A 21,121-nucleotide genomic window follows, 5' to 3' on the forward strand; every position below is an offset into this window, starting at 1 on the left:
AATAGTCAGCTTTTTCTTTGGATGGTTAGAATCAAGAAAAACTTTATTACTGAAGGACTGTGCTAAGTCTGTTTCTTTTGTATGTAATTGACAGAGGCAAATTTTTCTTCCTTCATTTCATTTATAAAGCTCTTTTGTCTATGTCAGTTCTTCAACTTTTTCAACTTTTGCTTTGGGCAGATACTTCATGAGAGAGTATATAGCTATAAAAGTTAATATTACTAGTAGAATTTGAATATGTTTAATTTACTTTGATTGAAAAAAGATTCTTCCATCTACTGTAATATGCTTACTTTAAAAAATACCAGATTTAAAATATAATTTCATATACTTGGTAGCTAAATGTTCTGTTATGACTTGCAAAAATTACATGTCTCCTTTATTGTATTTGGTTAATTCTTTTAGATTTGTCTTCATTAAAGTTATAATGCAACTGATCATGTAAGATTTATAATGGAAAAATGAGTACCTTTTGTCCAGTTTGCTTTATGTGTTCATTTTGATGGAATGAAGTCCTTAAGAAATTTCCTGAAAAAAGGATTTGTGTTAGATCTTTTTAAAATATGTTTTTATTGATTTTTCTTTTTAGAGAGGGACGAAGTGAGAGGGAAGGAGGGAGGAAAGGATGGGGGAGAGAAAGAGAGAAAAACATCAGTTGGTTGCCTCCTACATGCCTCCTACTGGGAATGTAGTCTGCAAGCAGGGCATGTGCCCTGACCAGGAATTGAACCAGTGACATAGTGGTGCGTGGGCCAACACTCAATTAACTGAGCCTCACTGGCTGGTGCTGATTTGTGGTAACTCTTGTTTGTCTGTAGATGTCTTTATTCTTCCATATTCTTGGTTGATACTTTGGCTAACAATACTTGTTTTTAAATAATGTTACTTCAGAATTTTGAAGGCATTGGTCTAGTGTTATGGTTGAAGAATCTGAAGCCATGTTGATACCTTTTTCTTTGTAATTGGCTTATTTTTCTCTGTGGCATCCAGGATTCTGAAACTTTTCATTTTCAGTTTTGTTTCTTGGTTCATGTATTGTCCTGAGCTCCTTCAGTGTGGAAATGTAAAGACTATACATAATTTTGAGGAAATTTCTTAAATTGCTTTTTTGATAATTTATTTTCCTCCGTTTTCTTTTGGTTCTCTCTTTCTGGTACTTGTATTATTTGACACTTCCACCCCCTATAATGATTAATTAAAAGGTAGTTTGTTTTTTGTTCTTTTGAGAGATTGTCTCAATGAGGATTACTAACACTTCTATTAAATAATTCTACTCTGCTGTCATGATTTTCTTTTCTTGGTAATTCTTTTATCCTCATCTTTTCATACCCACACATCCCTCCCTCCTTCCCCCCATTTCCCTTTCCCTCTCCTTTTTCCCTTGGTATAATTTACATATAATTATTACCAAATAGAATCCAGTGATATATGAAAAGAATTACCCATCAGGACCAAGTAACAGATATTCCAGGACTACAACATTGGTTAACATTTGAAAATCATTCAGTGTAATTCACCATATCAATAGAATGAAGAAGAAAACTATAAGATCATCTCAATAGAAGTGGGAAAAAACTATTGATAAACTTTAATAGCCATTTATGATAAAAAAAGAAACCTTTCAGGTAATTAGGTATAGAAAGAAACATCATCAGTATGATAAAGATTATCCATTAAAAAAATCTAAAGCCAGCATCATACTCAATAGTGATATATTAAATACTTGCCTGTTAGTTTGGGATGGCTTCTATCACAACTTCTATTTACCAAAGAATGCAGGCCCTAATTATTATAATAAGTCAAGAAAAATAAATAAAAGCTGTAAATATTAGAAAGAAATATGTGAAATTATTTATTCATATATATATATTTTAAATTTGTTTTATGTTATGGTCCTTCCTCTTATATAATGTATTTATTTGGAATCACAGCAGCAGCATATTCTATGCAGTGCCTTGCATGGTATGTGGAATATGAATGATGCCCCCAAAGTGAATTTATTCAGTATTTTACAAAAGAGAAACTAGAACTAAATTTTTTTAAATTTTCATTGATTTCAAAGAAGTAGGGAGAAGGAGAGAGGGATAGAAGCATCAATAATGAGAGAGAATCATTGATCGGCTGCCTCCTGCATGCCCCCTACTGGGGATTGAGCCTGCAACCTGGGCATGTACCCTTGACCGGAATCGAACCTGGGACTCTTCAGTCTGCAGGCTGACGCTTTATCTACTGAGCCAAACCGGCTAGGGCTAGAACTATACTTTTGTCTAAAAATAATTTTAAAATCATTTGTTAGTGACCACATGGGTAACACTTTTTTTTTTTAGAAATGCAGATTCAACCATAGTTGTTATTCTTAAGAGTCCAATGTACTGAGTATCTGAACTTTCTCCATATAAGAACAGTTTAGAATAAATTCTTATAAGCTAGGGCCTTTATTCTGAGAATAGATGGATTCCCAAGTATCTATGAGCCAGATTTCAGTACTCATCCAAAACACTGATTAGCCAACTTGGCTTATTTTTTCTAGATTATTTCATTGTGACTTACTGCTGAAAAGCTGCTATGATTTTTTGTTCTGTTATCCAAGGAATTTGCAATTTCACATCTCAATATTAAAAGTTTAAGAAATCTTAAAATCCATCCTAGTTTTTCCTACTAGAGTATAAATGCCAACGATTTTCTGAAGCTTGTAATATTGTACACAGTCCAGCCATGCAGTTAAAAATACTAATTGTTTCTGGTTTTTAATGATATGAATGGCTGAAATTATTTTTCTAGAAACAAACATGAGTAGAACAACTTTAGAGTTGTTAAACCTTTTTTCATCTGCTTATTTTTTTTGGTCAATTTTCAAATAGGTGTCCAAGTTTTCCTTATATTTCTTAAGGTACAACTACCGGTTTCATCCTTTTCACACAACTTAAACGTGTTTTTTAGCATGTTCAAGTAAGAGTTTGATTTGGTCAGCTGGATGAAATCAGAAATTTTGATTAGGTTCTCCAAGAAGGTCTGCGGTAAATTTTTTTTTCTGCCAAAACACTAGCAACCTTCCAGATGTATTGCTTACAGTCGCCACCAGTATCTTGCAAAGAGGGGACTGTCTTATTGACATTTTAAATGGCCAAACGGTGAGATTTAGGCTTTCATAATGTTTTCTGCTCTAATTACGTCTCAGTTTGCTTTGTGTGTTTTTTTCATGACACGTAGTCTTTATCATTGGTGCCTTTACTATTTGGGATAATTTAGGTTCCTATAAAATTTGGCCAGGCGTGGTACTTAGATAAATTATGACTGGGGAACATATGTTCTGTTCATCTTGTTTGGTTTGTTTGTCTTTCTTTGTTGTTTTAGTGTCAGATTTTTATTGTCAAGATCATTTTGAAGATACACAGCTTCTTAACTATACAAAGTTGGTACAGTAGTTAGCCTTCATCTATTATATCTTGCATTTTTTCTTTTCTTTCTAATTCCAGGAGTCTGCCTTCTCTGTGAATCCCCCTCTAACAGGATGTCATGGTTTATTTGTTCCCTGTCCTTGGCCATGTGGATGGGCGGAGTTTTAACATTTTACTATCCTCATCCTTTGGTGTGGGTTCCTGTTTCTCTGCTATCTTGGGAACTCCTGCTGTTTGACTGTGGTGTTTGCATGTTACTAAACTGTTAACCATGAACTCTTCAAGCAGACCAGCTGTGCTATGAGAGCTGTTTGTTATTCCTCAGCATGGTATTTTTATTCTCACTTGGCAAGACCTGTGCTTGTTGTTTCCAGTCTGTTGTGGAACAGTCTCCCCAGAATGTCTGTCTTCATCATGTAACTGGGCAGCCTGCACAGATCTCCAGCTCCTGGGTCTGTGTGTAAAGAGAGGGCAGTGGGGCACATGGAGAGAGGCAAGCATCCAGACCTGACCCGTGGTCAGCAAATACCGACTTCTGCGCATGGGCCACGAAGTTTCAATTGCACTGTACGTGTGCGCCTGCACGAGGTATTTTGTGGAAGAGCCACACTCAAGGGGCCAAAGAGCCGCATGTGGCTCGCGAGCCACAGTTTGCCAACCACTGCCCTAGTTCATTGGTGAGACTTGGAGCTCAAAGAGGGTAGGTAACTGGCATAAAGACACATAGTCGATAAGTGGTGGATCTGGGATTTGAAGTTTAAAGCTTGCCTCTTAAACATTTAGGCCTCACTTGTCTCCCAGTATTTGATTTTTCCAGTATTATAGGGAAACCCTTTTTACCAAATTGAGGTGTTTCTAGGCTATGTCTTTGCAGAAATCTAACAGTTGTGTATTCATTGAAATATGTATAAAGTAGCTCTGTTTTTCCACCTTTTCTTCTATTTTGAAGGTCTAAAATATCTTCAGTTGCCCTAGTGTTTTTATTGTACTTGGAGCCTTTGGTTGTTTAGTCTAAAGGTGAAGAGCACTAAAAATAGTCAATTCGGGGACAGTATATAGGGAAATCATTATCCTACATAACTACATTAAAAATTTTTAAGCTGTCAGGATAAGGTATGTCACAAAGACAGCTGCAGTCTATTCAAGTTACGTTCACCCTAAATTAAATCAGCCCTTTAAAAGAAATGTCGCTTCCCTTTAACAGGACTCTCTATAAACTATTAAAAGTACTTCAAAAGGGTTAGTGACGGATATCTTGAATCAGATAAAAACAAAGGTGTAACATGAAGCAACTAAATTACATGTGAGCTTAATGATTGTGACCCAAATAAACAGACTTGTAATGGAGATGCTGATTATTATCAGTACAGTTTAAATGCTTTTTACTGTAGAACTGTAAAAAAGAATGTGGGTGTCTTAGTGAATTGGACAAGTTGTGGTCTTGGAAATCTGTGTTCATTTATCATAACACATTCCTAGGTGTGAAAGGGAAAACTCATTATTTTCTAAGTCATAGTTATTTTAAGGAAGTCTTTTAAAAACATTCAGCTTTATTGAGAAATAATTTTACATGCAATGAAAGCCATTACTTTATATAATTTGATGAGTTTTGCCAGATGGATCCAGTTATGTTATTACTACACAATCGAAATAGAAAGCCTTTCCATCACTGTAAAAAGTCCCCTTGTCTACTTCACACCCACTAAAGTGGCTGTACACAAAAGAGGGATAGTAAGTGTTGGTGAGGATGTGGACTAATTGGAACTATCATACATGACTTATGAGAATGTAAGATAGAACAGCCACTGGAAAACAGCTTGGCAATTCCTTAAAATGTTAACTATGAGCAGCTTTAGGTTCACAGCAAAATTGAGCAGAAGATACCGAGATTTCCTTTATACCCTTCTATCTGTACACCTGCAAATCCTCCTCCATTATCAGCATCCTCCCACAGAGAGTACATTTAGGCTTTTCAAAAACAAACCTTTTTAATTTTCAGGAGTTTTTACATTAAAATTTTTAGTTTCCAAGTTGTAGATTTTTTCTTTTATAGTTTGTGATTTTTGTTTTTCTTTCTTTCTTTTTTTTTTTTTTATTAACTTAGACACTTTTTTTGGTTAACTTGTGATTTTGTTCATGACTCATGGGTTATTTAAAAGGATATTTGTTTTTTTAAAATTTTGAATGCTTTTCCTGATATCTTTTCTTTATTAATTTCTAATTTAATCTTATTGTCATCAGAAGACATAGTTTATATAGACTCCTATTCTGTTAAGTGTTTTGTTTTATTTTATGGCCCAGAAAATGGTTTATCTTGTTCCATTCTTCTGTATCCATACAGGTTGTCTTTATGCTTATTCTACTAGTTATATATATATATGAGGGGCCCAGTGCACGAATTCGTGCACCTTGAAAGGAACTGTCGGCCACGAGGCTGTGGTGGACACAGGGGTGGGTCTTGGCCCATCCTCTGCGCCCTCTGCCGGCAGCCCCGCTCCTGCTGCCACCACTCCCGCTGTCCCCACTCCTGCCGAAGGGGAGCAATTGGGGTCAACGCCAGCAGAGGTGCGAGTGGTGGCTATTGGCCCTGATCGCCCCTCAGGAGCGGGGGGGGGGGGGGGGGGTGGAGAAGCCCTGAAGGGCGGTTGGGGCCAGCAGCCACTGCTTGCACCTACTGATGGCAACGAGCAATCGGGGCTGGCAGCGGGTGTGAGGGGAGGCTCCAGCACTGGTAGTGGTTGTGAGCGCCGGGCGGGACTACGGTGCACAGGAGCAGAGAATTTTTAGTAACCACCAGAGGCTCGCCCTGCCTTGGTCTGGCACCCCCGCTCACCTGCTTTACCATCCCGCCACGGCCATTGCCCGCCATGTTTTGTGCTCTGTTGCCTGCTGCCGACGCCTGCTATGTTCTGCGTGCACCCCCTGGTGGTCAGCACACGTCATAGCGACTGGTTGTTTGGTTGTTCCGCCATTCGGTCTATTTACATATTAGGGTTTTATATATATACTAGAGGTCCATTGCATGAAGATTTGCGTAATAGGCCTTCCTTCCCCTGGCTGCTGGCACCAGTTTTCCTCCGGCACCTGGGACCCAGGCCTTTGGTCCGGCCGCAGCGAGGCTTGGCTTCTCCGCTGTGGCTGCAGTGGAGAAGCCAAGCCTCTTCAGTCTTCAGTCTTCGCTTTGTGCCTGCGTATGCAAATTAACCGCCATCTTTGTTGGGTTAATTTGCATATTCACTCTGATTGGCTGGTGGACGTAGCAGAGTGACACCAATTTGCATGTTTCTCTTTTATTAGTGTAGATATAGATAGTTATTCAAATATCCCAAATGTGTATTCTTCTTGTAACCTTTTTTCAGTGTCTGCTTTATATATTTTGCCATTCTGTTGTCGGGAACAAAATCATTTAGGATGATAAAGTCTTCTTTGTACAATTGATTCATTTTTTTGTTGTCGGTGTTAGAGATTTTAGACATTCTGCTAGCTCAGTGATTTTGTTTTAACAAGTGTGCAACAAGAATTTTTAAAAAATGCAATACCTGTCTATTTTTCCCCCTTAGGTTTGTCAAATAAAAAAATGAGAACAGCCATCTGAAATTATACATGAAATGATCAAAATCATACCTTAAAAAAAAATCCTCACCAAGTACATACTTAGAAAAAGGAAGGGAGAGCCAGAGAGATATTTGTTTCACTTATTTATGCATTCATTGGTTGTTTCTTGTACGTGTCCTGACCGGGAATCAGACCTGCAACCTTGGCATTTGGGTTCGACGCTCTAACCAACTGAGCTACCTGGCCAGGGCCTCTTTGTATGTTTTAGACAACAGACTTTTATCATATATATATTTATATATATAATTTAGAAATAGTTTTTCCCAGTCTTGGCTTGTCTTACTCTCTTGACAGTGTCTTTCTCAGTGTATATTCAAATATCTTTTTCTTTTTCCTTCTTTACATGTATTTTATCCCACTTGATTCTGATTCACAACTCACTAATATTCTGTTCATTAAAATATTTTTAAAAATTTAATTTATTGGGGTGACATTTAAAAATTAAATTATATATGTCCATATTTTCCCAGTCTTTTTCCCCATTTGTGTTTCCAGTAGTTTCTATAGTTACTTCTTCATGTTTTCTGATTTTCTTCTGCAGAATCTAATATATCATTTACCTATCCAATGTATTTTTCATTTCAAACACTGTATTTTCCATTTTTAGAAGTTGTGCATGTACTCATGTGCATGCATGTATATGGAGAGATCTCCAATGTCTTGTTTTTTTGTTCTTTTTTCCCCCAATGTCTTGTTAACATGTTTGCACTTTCCTCTACCTTCTTGAATAAATGGAGTGTTCTTTTCATAGTAGTGCAGATGTCACTCTGTTCTGTTGATTGATTTATCTCATTAATATGGGTCAAATTGCATTGCATACTTACATGCTTGAAATATTTGTTTGGGTGCTACACATTGTGAATTTAATGTTGCTCAGGGTTGCTGTTTTGTATTCCTTTAAATATTATTGGTCTTGGTTCTGGGGTACATTTAAATTACTTGGCTTTTTGTTTGGTATGTCTAGAACAGCCTTTAGCCTAAGGCAGGGGTGTGAAAACATATTCTGAAAGGGCCAGGTGGAGATATTTTAGGCTTGTGGGCATCTGTCACAACTATTCACCTCTGTCATTATAGTGCAGAAGCAGCCATTGACAATACTTAAATAAATGAGAAGTACGTCGAGGCATTCATAGGGCTCATATCAATTGTTACCCTTGTCTCAAGGATCACTGTCCCATACTACCTGCTGTTCTGTGTCTGGAAACTGTCTTTTCATACATTTGATCTGTTTCTTACATTTTCTAGCAGGAGGGTAAATCCAATCCCTGTTCATCCATTATGGCTGGATGCAGAAGTTCAACAATGTGCTTTAATTATAAGTTCTGGGTAGTTTCATATGAATTTTTGTAGATAAAGAAAACATAAATTGGTAATGGATTTTGTAGGGTAGTTTAAAATTTAATGTACTTTGGAGAAGTTGAATCACAGATCCTTTAAGAGGTGCAAGCATTATAGAAGAATTTCAAGAGGTATTATAGCTTTAATTGTGCTGTTTTCTGTCTGGTGCCAGATGTACTTGCAAAAGAAAATGATAAAAACACCAAGGGATTCCTTTATTTCTTTTGATCTCATGAATAGGTAAAGAAGGCTTAAACTTTCCCTCCCCTCTGACTATCATCAAGGGACTACTATGATTCTTGCCTTTCAGAGAATGGCATCTTGTTTTTTTCTCCCCTTTTGCCTGTGATTCTTTTAGTCTTAAAAGCAAGAGGATTGGGCCTCAGTTGTTATCATTTGAAGTATCTTCTTGGCACCTACTTTTTAACCTAGTTTCATTGAAATTTTCCAATTTGTTGCTGTTACTGTGTCTTGCACGTTTTATGTATATATGGGTTTACTTTAATATATGGGTTTGGAATTTTTACTTGTGGTGGAATATGGAGAGAATTTTATTTGAACCCAAGAGAATTTATATACCTTTATATTTAACAGAAACAACCAGAAAACCCTTATTTTAAAATGTATGTGAAAAATAACAGTACAACTGTGTGTCTGCAAAGGAGTGAGAAGCACAAAATGTAGGGACAGGGTTTATGATATATGAATATGTAAGTAAATGAAAAGTGTTGGTCATGTTTTCTCATCGTCGGTGATGGATCCATAGGTGTTTATTATATGATTAAAATATAAACAAGAGGTCTACACCATTGAAGAGAAATGAAGCAAGGGATTAGTAATGGTCGAATTCTTTGTACTCAGTGCCCTATGTGGAGGCGAAAAAGATGCAAGCAAGGGAAACAGAATATGGAGTTTTTTACTGGGTCAGAAATGGAAATCACAAATGAGAATTAAGATGTTTACAGTGAACTTTTACTGCCTCCGTTGCCACCGTGGCATCTGTGAAAAAGATGTGGCAAAGGGAGGCTGAAAAAAAAAAAAGAAGCAGATTCTAAAGTTTACCCTTAACCGCACCCATCCAGTAGATGATGAAATTGCCAATTTTGAGCAATTGCTTTAGAAGAGAATAAAAGTTATTGAAAAAGCTGATAATCTCAGTAGAGGGGTTGTAACCTTGAAAGAAGCAAGAGCAAGATCACTGTAACTTCACGGTGCCTTTTCCCAAAAGGTATTTGAAATATCTCACCAAGAAATATTTGAAGAATAATCAACATAATTTGTTGCTTGTAGTTGTTAATAGTCAAGAGAGTTAGGAATTTCTTTACTTCCTAATTAAGCAAAATAAAGAAGGGGAGGAAGATGAGGATTAAAACTCATTTATCTGGCACATTGTATGAGTTCTTGAATAAATCTTAGGAACAAAAACAACAACAACAAAAAAGTTTATAGTGAGCTGCCTAGCCAGGTAGCTCAGTTGGTTAGAGAGTTGTCCCAGTTCGCCAAGGTTTCAGGTTCTATCACAGGTGAGGGCATATACAAGAATCTGTTAGTCAATTGAATATGCCCTTCTCCAGTTGTACTAGACATTTGTATTTTCTTCTCTCTTTTTTTTTTTTTTTTAAATATTTTTATTGATTTCAGAGAGGAAGGAAAAGGTAGAGAGAAATAGAAACTTCAGTGATGAGAATCATTGATCCGCTGCCTCCTGCATGCCCCCTACTGGGGATCGAGCCCACAACCCCCGGCATGTGCCCCAACTGGGAATGGAACCACGACCTTCTGGTTCATAGGTTAACACGCAACCACTGAGCCAACCCGGCAGGGCTGTATTTTCTTGTCTTTATGTTTTATTTTTTCCTCAACTCACCCAAATATTCTTATCCTTTAAACCTTAATTCCAGTTTGGCATTCCTTGTGAAAACTTTCTGATCAACCAAGCAAAGATGATCTCTATGAACTTTTTGGGTCCTTCGAGAGAGAATCTAATGCCTATCGTTTACTTTTCTTCGTATTTCATGTGTACTAGTTTTCTGAGCAGTCCAGAAATTCCTGCTGAGGAGGGATGATTTTAATTCTATTTCAGTTTATGTGTTACATCCTTTCAAATAACTTACAGCATTGAGAGACGCTTATAATTGTTACTTCTATGTTTAATTTATCGTTAAAGATTTGTGTGATTTCACTAATTTTTTTTACATCAGTTCTCCAGAATGCCTTCATTTTATTTTACTTTATTGTAATAGCTACCATTTATTAATCATTTGCTATGTGCAAAGTTAGGTAAAATCTCCATTTTACAGATGTGGCACTTAAACTTCAGAATTAGGTTATAAATCATCTACTCCAGTGGCATGTACTGTCTTATTTCTTTACTTTAGAGGAAATAGTTTTTCCTGTTTTTAAAAAAATATATTTTATTGATTTTTTACAGAGAGGAAGGGAGAGGGATAGAGAGTTAGAAACATCGATGAGAGAGAAACATCGATCAGCTGCCTCCTGCACACTCCCCACTGGGGATGTCCCCTCAACCAAGGTACATGCCATTGACTGGAATCGAACCTGGGACCCTTGAGACTGCAGGTCAATGCTCTATCCACTGAGCCAAACCGGCTAGGTCATTTTCCCTGTTCTTGATGATGTTGTGTGTATTAATGTTTCTTTCCTTTTTATTGTGGAGTAGTATTCCATTCTATTAATATACTAAATTATTCATTTTTCTGTTGGTGGAATTTGGGTTGAGTATAGTTTTGAGGTATTATGAATAAATATGTTGTGAACGTTCTCATACAAGTCTTTTTGTGTCATGGAGTTTGAGTCATTTGAATGCACTGAGACAAATAAATTACTAGAATGTGTATAATATGAGATTAACTTAACTTCTTTCTGTTAAGTGCTTTGAAAAAAAATAAATCAAGTAGGGACCTAGAGCATGATGTAGCTTAATCTTTTTCTTATTGAAAAATATTTGAGAATGAACTAAAAAATTAGAGAAGATAGATGACTAGGGCATAACTGGATATTTATGCCCAGGAGAAAGAAGAGAAAGTTCAGCATTCCTGAGGCAGGTGTGTGCTTGGCATATTTCCGTGTGGGTGAGCAAAGTGCAGGAATACTGGCATCATGGAAGAAAGAGCAAGAAAAGAGTCAAGGGTGTGAACAGTATTTATTTTTTCTTCACCAGAAAAGAAGATGAATGGATTCACCATGTTACAGTTGCCAGCAACAAAATAATTGCATTAAGTTTATTGAGTTCTCTCTGTTTCAGCACCTTGCTTATAGTCCATTGCATTTATTATTTTTTATAATTCTCACAATTCTAGGTGAGGTATTGGTACTTATCCCTACTTTGCAGATGAGAAAATTAAAGCTTAAGGAATTAAGTACATTAGCCTTTGTCAATATTTTTTTCTAAGTGGAGAAGTTGATCATGATTTCATATAACAGTACTTTTTTGTGGCATTTATTGGGCAAGTTATTCAACTTTTCTTACTATCAGTTTACTCCTCTGTCATATGGATGGTTTGTAATCTTGTGCTCCTTAATGCCTGATGAGTCTCATCTGTGAGAGAGCATAAGAAGCCTGATTATCAAAGTGAAATAATATAGTGCCGTTAAATGTTAAGGGGTACTTCACATACGGAACATTTTAACATACAGAGGAAGGTAATAAAGCTAGCAATAATGAAAAAACGTTGTCTTTAATATTTTAAACTATTTGAAGTCACTGTGGAGGCTAAAATGTATATACATATTTTGACTATTTCAGGCAAGTGGCAAAGATGTCTTTGGTAATCATAATTAGGTAAAACTGTTCAAGGCAGTAAGATTTCTGTCCTGTTGCTCTTTCCTGTGGCTGGTTGATGGTACCAGCAACGTGTGCATCTATTTTCCTATTTTTCCTGCCTCATCTCATTTTCCACTTCATATCCTGTCTTTAAAAATTCTTCTGCTTAGGTAAGAGACTTATATGAAGATTATCTAGTTCATAATGGAGATTGCTTTATAGCACACAATGGAAAATTTTGTAAGAAAATAGAAATTTTTAGTGGGAAAAATCTGACTGTAAATTGACAACAGAATCATATCTTTTAGCCAAAATTTAGACCTGTAATATATGACTACAACTTTACGCTCACATTAAGAGAATCTATGAGGAAAACTGGATGTAGACAAACAGAATTAAATATTTTCTAAAATAATTATTTCAAGTAAATAAAAAATGGAAGACTTGGAAATGGTTTAACGGAAAAAACACATTAAGTTGTTCATTAGAATCTTTCTGCAAAAGATTTTTGCATTTAGAATTTATTACTATTAGCATACTTCTGTGTAAAATATTTATACTTAAGGCATCATCCACAACATCAAAAGAGCAGAGTTGGAATATTTCATTATCAGTTGGATTTTTATTTGCATCTGGATTTGCTTTTGGATCCTCACAGAAGTGGTTTCTATTTGCTATCTTGAAATCCTTAAGGCTGATTTATGAGCTTAAACTCATTGGTTTAAATGAGTTTACAATGGCATGTATGGTGAGGGGTATTATTTAACATTTTCTGACATGCAAACTGTCTTGAATGTTTTTGAGGGGGAGAGGAGTTGTGACTTGGTGGGCAAGCCCATTTTCATTACTTTAATTGTGCGATTTATTAGGATTTTAAGCTTTTTATAAATGTTTTAGTGTTATAGGACAGAATTAAAAGGATTTAGCATGAAAGGAGTTTAACAAAAGGACTTTGCAACAGGATTGCAGTAGTTTTTATATTTGATGGATTTGGCTAGCTGGTTTTCATTTCAATCACCATGCTGCATTCTGTTAAATGCTGTAGAACAGGTGTGTGTAACGTCATTCTCTCTATTGTACATGCAAATAAACACAGTTTTATATATAAAAAGTTAATCCTCTACAATTTGGAGGATTACAGTATGGGCGAGTGATGACTCCATTAGGCATCATGGAGAGTACATGCTACTATTTATATTGCATGAAAAATCAGGTTAATAGCTACAGTGTTCATGAGATTGTAGAATTTTTATGCTAACACTTTAAAAATTGTATTTATTCAAACTATCCTCAGTGAGATTATTTAAAGCAGAGTTAAGGTTTTGCTGTATAGTTTTCCCTCTCCCTTCTCTATTAGGTGGCTGGTCTTCTATAGAGTAACGTTTGTGGTACTAATTGATCAGGTCAGGTCAGGTCAGGTCAGCTAAACCAGTGGAGTTCTTGAATTCAGGTTTGAGAAACCCAAAACAATCAAACCATTCTTGCCAGTATTTGCATTTTAAGGCCATGATGTTTCATTCGTCAACATGTCAAAGTGGTGTGTTGAATCCAGGTACAAGCTGTGAAGACCTTGCCGACACCAGGAAGCAGAAGGAAAATAGCTATTGTTAAAGGTGGAGGTGAAATAGGTAGGAGTGAAGAGCTGGGCTTGTAGAGATGAAGTTCAGTCATAATTAATTTAGAACATAAATATTGTGGACTTTGGACCAGTTACTTTTTAACTCATGCTTCGTTCAAGGCATATTGTTAATTGTGAAATCGGATTTGTTTTGAAGTGGTAACAGCATACAATCCATAGTTATTAATGATTTTTAAAGACTTAAACACTGATTGCTGTAGTTCCTAAAAAGTTTAAATAGTTATAAAGAACTTTATTAATAAACATTAATTATATTTTTAGTTTGATCTTTATCATATTCTGGTGTTGATAATAGAGTCTGCCAAGGGATGATACAACTTGCCCTAACTTATTTTGTATAACTACTATATTTACAATTTAAAAGTATTTATATTATGTCATGTCACAGTCTAAATGTGTAACCATTAAGGTGCCTCCTCAGTATTAAAACCTTTTAATCTTTGGAGGGATCCATTGAAATGGAATATTACTGAGGAGACAGAAAATATTGTTTAAAAAGTGTTAAAGTTCCCTGTCTCTCCCAAATATCTTCATCTTAATTCCCTAAGAAATATATCCCTATTTTGAAATTGTTGTTTATCTTTAAGAGTTTATGTATTCCACACTTAATGTAACAAAGTATGTATGCATGTAAGTATCTAACCACACATATAACTTATTTCTACCTTTTCCAAAAATTTGTAGTAAATTTGTAAAAATTGCCTAACAAAATTTACCATCTCGACAAATTTTAACTGTACTGTTTTGTAGTACTAATACATTCACAGATCTCTAGAACTTTTTCTGCTTATAAAACTGCAACTTTGTACCCATTGAACAGCCCTCTCCATTTCTCCCTCCACCCCAGTCCTGGTAACAGCCTTTCACTTTTTGTTTCTATGAGTTTGACTACAAGCTTCACATAAGTGGAATAATAGAGTATTTGTCTTTTTTATCACTTATCTCACTTAGCGTAATGTTCTCAAGATTCATCCATGTGTAGCCATGTGACAAGATCTCCCCCTCCTCCTCCCCCTTCCCCTCCCTGCCTGGATTTAGATACATTTGCATTTCATGACTTCATTTTTCTGCTGGTTGCTGCTATTATATTGGTTTCATGTCCTGTAATATTGTTGAGTTCACTTATTATTATTATCCTGTCTGGGACATCCAGTATAGGGTTGAATGGGAGCAGTTACATTGGGCATCCTTGTGTTATTGCTGATTTTAATGGAAATGCTCTGAAGCATTACCAATGATACTTGTAGGTCTTTTGTAGATAATTATTATTGGGATAAGAAAATTTTTTGCTGCTTATTTTGTTATTATCATGACTACTTGTATAATTTAATTGAATGCTTTTTCTGCATCTGCTGAAATAGTGGCTCCCGCCACTGCTGCTGTGCTGGCCAACAATGTTAATTGGTTTTATAATGTAAAATTATTACTATTACTTGGGTAAATCCGACTTAGTTATAAGATTTTACTTTTTCTAATACATTGATATTTAGCTTAATATTTTAAAGGATATTTGCATTTATGTGTTTTGAGAATGGCCTATAATTTTATAATTTCCCTTTCCTGACTTACCTTTATTTAGTTTTGACATCAAGATCATACTATACCTGGGTAATTAGTTGGTAGAGTTGGGGGTGATTTTTTGAGCTCCTGGAGAATGTGTATAAGATTTAAGTTTATGCCAATTAAAAGAAAATATATTTAATTTAAAAAAATGGTTATAGGTTTATTTATACATTTGCTAGAAACTAGTATATAAATTATATCAATTTATAATGAATGGTTTGGTATCTCTTTGGCTGTAAATATTCTGAGAGCATGAAAATAATGGGCATTATGTAAGAATACTTCTCAAAATTTTGTTTTACATTTTATATTCCTTATCAGGTACTCAGAAGTGTGACAGCTTTGCAGAAAAAAGGCCCCTTCTTGGTGTTTGTAAGAGCACTGGATCTTCTGGGTAAGGAAATTTTAAAAATTCTTTGAACCATTTATTAAAAATTTATATATTATGATTTCAGAGGGAAAACTTTGATGACTCATTTTCCCAATGATTTTAAGATGACTACTGTATTTTCAGTTAGTGCATCTCCTCAACTCGGACTCCTAACTGCAAGGAAAGCTAGGAAATGATACTAGTTTTGTTAGTAAGAAAGGTGATTAAAACGGGTATTAGCCTTGGCATCTGGGAGTCCCTGTCACATGCTTTTAGCTCATAGCGTATGCTTTAGATTATGGATGCAGTGGAGAAGGGAAGAGTGTGTTAATAGTATAGCATGATTAGATTTTAGAGTCTTAATTGTGCTTTTTTTAGGGAAATGGTTTTCCTAAATGTGTTATAAGTGTAAATTTGGGGGTTGAACTTGGCACAGATTTACAGTGTACTTAGTTAGCACTATGTCAGGTAAGGATAAAGATACAAAAGTATGAAAACCCAATTCCTTGTCCCAAACACTTAAGGATATAGCTGGGAAAAAAAGTATAGCACACAGAAAATAATTATGAAATAACTAGAGGCCAAGTGCATGAAAATCCATGCACTCTGGGGTGGGGGTGGGGGCCTCCCTCAGCCCGGCCTGTGCCCTCTCGCAGTCTGGGACGCCTCGGAGGATGTCCACCTGCCAGCTTAGGATCGCTCCCCAGGGGATTGGGCCTAAGCTGGCAGTCAGACATCCCTCTGGCAGCATGGGGGGTGGGCCTAAGCTGCAATTGGACATCCTTAGTGCTGCTGAGGAGGCGGGAGAGGCTCCCGCTACTGCTGCTGTGCTGGCCAGCCATGAGCCAGCTCCTGTGGAAGCGCACTGACCACCAGGGGCAGCTCCTGCGTTGAGCGTCTGCCTTCTGGCGGTCAGTGCAAGTCATAGCGACTGGTCATTCCCTGTCATTCCATTAGGATCAATTTGCCTATTACCCTTTTTTTATATAGGATGATGTATAAAAGGAATTCAGTGTAAGTAGAGATCAGTGTGTGTGTGGAGTAAGTGGAGAAGGCCTCATGAAGAAGGTGCAGCTTGTGCTGGATCTAAAAGAATGGGAGGTTTGCCAATACATGTAGAAGAGTAAGGACTTTCAAAGTAGTTATAAAGCTATAGCAGTAGAACAGAAACTGGTATAAATACATTTAAGAATGATGGAAGTTTATGAATTTGGACTAAGGTTATCTGCAAAACAGGCAGATACAACCGTTTCAGTGCTCTGGAACTCAACCAGTGGTTTAAGTGGTAACAGTGGGAATCTGTAGCATTCATTCCTGGACCTGCTCTCCTCACACTCCACCCATCCTCCTTCTAATTTGATTGATTCTTCAAGAGTAGGGAAGATCATGAGATGGGCACTTTCCCTGCTGTCGTTGGAAGATGCACATTCAACTTGGAACTGTAGGGGTTGCCAGCCCGGGAGGGTTGTCCATGGTACAGTTTGGTCTAGGGCAGCCGTGGGCAAACTACGGCCCGTGGGCCGGATCCGGCCTGTTTGAAATGAATAAAACTAAAAAAAAAAAAAGACCGTACCCTTTTATGTAATGATGTTTACTTTGAATTTATATAAGTTCACACAAACACTCCATCCATGCTTTTGTTCCGGCCCTCCGGTCCAGTTTAAGAACCCATTGTGGCCCTTGAGTCAAAAAGTTTGCCCACCCCTGGTCTAGGGGGTGTGTGACTTGTGAGGGCAGTGGCTTCATGTATGTGCAGAGGATCCATGAAAGGGTCCAGGGAGAATGAAAATCTCGGGAGACTTGAAAATGTTCTGAATGTTGAATGTGCTCCCCTATCCACACATAGATTCTTTTGGAAAGGATGACAGCCTATGTTGACTTAGAGTATTCGAGCAAATTCTCTGTTGAATCATCAGCTAATACTAAGGTATATGGACAGATGGGTAACCCCAGGAAACCAGACTTTAAAATAAAATCAAGACTTAAAGTAAAACTTCACATTATGTAGGAAGACAGATGCCAGAGATGTTATACCATATTATATAGAATGTTTAATTTTCTTTTTTTAAAAAATTTTTTAAAATTAAATCTTTATTGTTCAGATTATTACATTAGTTACTCTTTTTTCCCACCATAACTACCCTCCACCCAGTTCCAACCCCACCCTCTGCCCTTATTCCCCACCCACTGTCCTCATCCATAGGTGCACGATTATTGTCTAATCTCTTCACTCACCCCCACACCCCTTTCTCCCCCCCCCCCCCCAAGAATAGTCAGTCCATTCCCTTTCTATGTCCCTGATTCTATTACAATCACCAGTTCATCAGATTATTTATTCACTTGATTTTTAGATTCACTTGTTGATAGATGTGTATTTGTTGTTCATAATTTGTATCTTTACCTTTTTCTTCTTCTTACAGGATACCTTTCAGCATTTCATATAATACTGGTTTGGTGGTGATGAACTCCTTTAGCTTTTTCTTATCTGTGAAGCTCTTTATCTGGCCTTCACTTCTGAATGATAGCTTTGCTGGATAAAGTAGTCTTGGTTGTAGGTTCTTGGTATTCATCACTTTGAATATTTCTTGCCACTCCCTTCTGGCCTGCAAAGTTTCTGTTGAGAAATCAGCTGACAGTCGTATGGGTACTCCCTTGTAGGTAACTGATTTTCTTTCTCTTGCTGCTTTTAAGATTCTCTCTTTGTCTTTTGCTCTTGGCATTTTAATTATGATGTGTCTTGGTGTGGTCCTCTTTGGATTCCTTCTGTTTGGGGTTCTCTGCGCTTCCTGGACTTGGAAGTCTATTCCTTTCACCAGGTAGGGGAAGTTTTCTGTCATTATTTCTTCAAATAGGTTTTCAACATCTTGCTCTCTCTCATCTTCTGGCACCCCTATAATTCTGATGTTGGTACGTTTGAAGCTGTCCCAGAGGCTCCTTACACTATCTTCGTATTTTTGGGTTCTTTTTTCATTTTGCTTTTCCGGTTGGGTGTTTCTCGCTTCTTCGCATTTCAAATCTTTGACTTGATCCTTGGGCTCCTCTGGTCTGCTGTTGGGAGTCTGTATAATATTCTTTATTTCAGTCAGTGTATGCTTAATTTCTAGTTGGTCCTTTATCACAGCATCGAGGGTCTCATTAGATTTCTTGAGGATCTCACTACATTTATCGGTGGTCTTACCAGTCTTTTCGAGGATCTCACTACATTTATCGGCGGTCTCACCAGTCTTTTCGAGGGCCTTACTCAATTTATCGGCGGCTTCTAAACAGTTCTTTAAAGACCTTAAGTGTGGTTTTGAACTCTGTATCCAACAGTTTGCTTTCCTCCAATTCTGTCGTTTGTGTCCTGTTTCTTTGTCTCGGCATTTTTTATGCTTCGCTGTGTCGATAGAGTGCCTTTTTGTGCTAAGTGTCCCAATTACCTGAGGTAGACACTCTTGGTGCATCCCCTTGTGGGCTTTGTGCACAGTCTTGTTGTGGTTAAGCCTTGATTGTTGTAGTTATCACTGTGAGGAATTGACCTCCAGGCCAATTGGCTGTGAGAATCAGCTGTGTCTGCAGTGGGAGAACTTCTGTGCTGGAGACACCCCTCTGGGGCTAGACTTCCTTCAGTGGGGCTTTGGTGTTCACTGAGTCTGCCCCCTGAGTGTGTCATTTATGGTTCCACGGAGCTGCAAACTGTATGGTCCCACTCTGACCTCTGGGCTTCCTGGCTCCTGGATCTAATTTTCAACATAAAATTATGACACTTGCCAAGAAATAGGAAAATGTGATATATTGAAGAAACAAGGAAATAGAAGCTGTTCCTGATTGTCTCCACGGTTAAATTCTACAGACAAGGATTTTTAAAGCAGCTGTTATAAGTATATTCTAAGAACTAAATGAGCCATGTGTCTAGAATTAAAAAGTATGATAACGATGATTCAACAAATAGGGGGTCTCAATAGGGAGTTAGAAACTATAGAAAAACCAAATGGAAATTCTGGTGTTGAAGAGATAGAAAAAAATGAAATACTAAACTTTCTAGAGGAACTCAACACCATATTCAAGTCAGCAGAATAACCAGGGAACTGATGTGTTGATGAGGGAGCTGAAAGAGAATAGGAACCACAGAGGAGGATGAGCTATGTGGTGACGGGAAACTGAATTGATTTCACTTTTCCTGATGTTTATTTAGTCTTCTGTAATTCAGGTGCAGGAAGGCCTGTGGAAGCCCTTCTAAAAGATGTTTGTGGAAGACACTCAGCTACCTGCTGAGTTTGGCTTGTAGTTTTTGAAAGATGTTCTGTTTCTTATCAACTCTGCTAGCTGTAAGATTAAGGAGATTGTTTTTATTTCTGTAGGATTCATTTATTGAGATATCACTTTATCAAAAAGCTAGAGGCCTGGTGCATGAATTCGTGCACGGGTGGGTTCCCTCACCTGGCCAGCTATCGGGGCCAATCAGAGCCATTTCACCCAGTCCTGATTGGAGCTGATGGGGTCGGCTGGCCGGGGAGGGACCGCAGGAGGGCTCCAGGGTGTGTCCGGCCCGTCTCACCCAGTCCCAATCAGCTGGACCTCAGCAGCAAGCTAACCTGCCTATTGGAGTGTGTCTGCCCCCTCGTGGTCGAGTGGTTGACCGATCGGTTGGACACTTAGCTTGTTAGACTTTTATATATATAGACTAGAGGCCGGATGCACAAAATTCGTGCAAGGGGGTTGGCCCATCGCAGCCCTGGCTGCCTCACGGCCCTGGCTGCCTCGTGGCCCCCTGGCCCCGCCCACTGGTTATTCTGGAAGGTCGTTCTGCCATCTGGTCTAATGAGCACATTAGCTCTTTATTACATAGGACAAGCTAGCATAGTGAGGGTAAGGTGATGATATATAGTTGGTGACGAGATAATTTACTGAATGATGAATTTGTTGGTATGTGGGTTATATTAGGGTTCTCCAGAGAACCAATGGGATGTGAGAGGTAGGTGTGTGTGTGTGTGTGTGTGTGTGTGTGTGTGTGTGTAGAATGAGAGTAAGAGATTCTAAGATATTGGCTCACATAACTGTCAAGTCTGGTAAGCCCAAAATCTGGGAGAAGAAGAGCAGTCCTAGCCTGGAGGCAGAATTCCCTGTTCCTCCAAGAAGGTGTTAAAAAAAATTATTAAAGCTTTCAACTGAATAGATGAGCCCCACTCACATGATAGAATAATATTTGACCAAATCTGGTTATTGTGGCTTTGCCAAGTTGACAAATAAAATTAATCTGCACAGGAGCAATGAATCTAGTCCTGATTAAAATAGCATTTACCTACTTGAAAAAATGTATTGTAGATATTCATTTTCTTTTTAAAAAATATATATTTTATTGATTTTTTACAGAGAGGAAGGGAGAGGGAGAGGGATAGAGTGTTAGAAACATGGATGAGAGAGAAACATCGATT

At 37.5% G+C, this 21,121-nt stretch overlaps 1 protein-coding gene and 1 pseudogene across 3 annotated transcripts in view; both read left to right on the plus strand.

Annotated features, from left to right (window-relative positions):
- The window catches only part of BCAS3 (BCAS3 microtubule associated cell migration factor), a 470,653-nt gene that overhangs the window by 46,005 nt on the left and 403,527 nt on the right, over positions 1–21,121 (plus strand). For all 3 annotated transcript variants that reach the window (XM_070394364.1, XM_070394365.1, XM_070394366.1), the window contains exon 7: positions 15,659–15,731. In XM_070394364.1, the coding sequence (XP_070250465.1) occupies positions 15,659–15,731 (73 nt within the window). The remainder of the gene's footprint in view (positions 1–15,658; positions 15,732–21,121) is intronic.
- Positions 9,190–9,870, plus strand: LOC138994534 (large ribosomal subunit protein eL22 pseudogene; annotated as a pseudogene).

Source organism: Myotis yumanensis, unplaced genomic scaffold, assembly GCF_028538775.1.
Source record: "Myotis yumanensis isolate MYYU_CA2020_CCGP unplaced genomic scaffold, mMyoYum1.0.hap1 SCAF_16, whole genome shotgun sequence".
Taxonomy (NCBI): Eukaryota; Metazoa; Chordata; class Mammalia; order Chiroptera; family Vespertilionidae; genus Myotis; species Myotis yumanensis.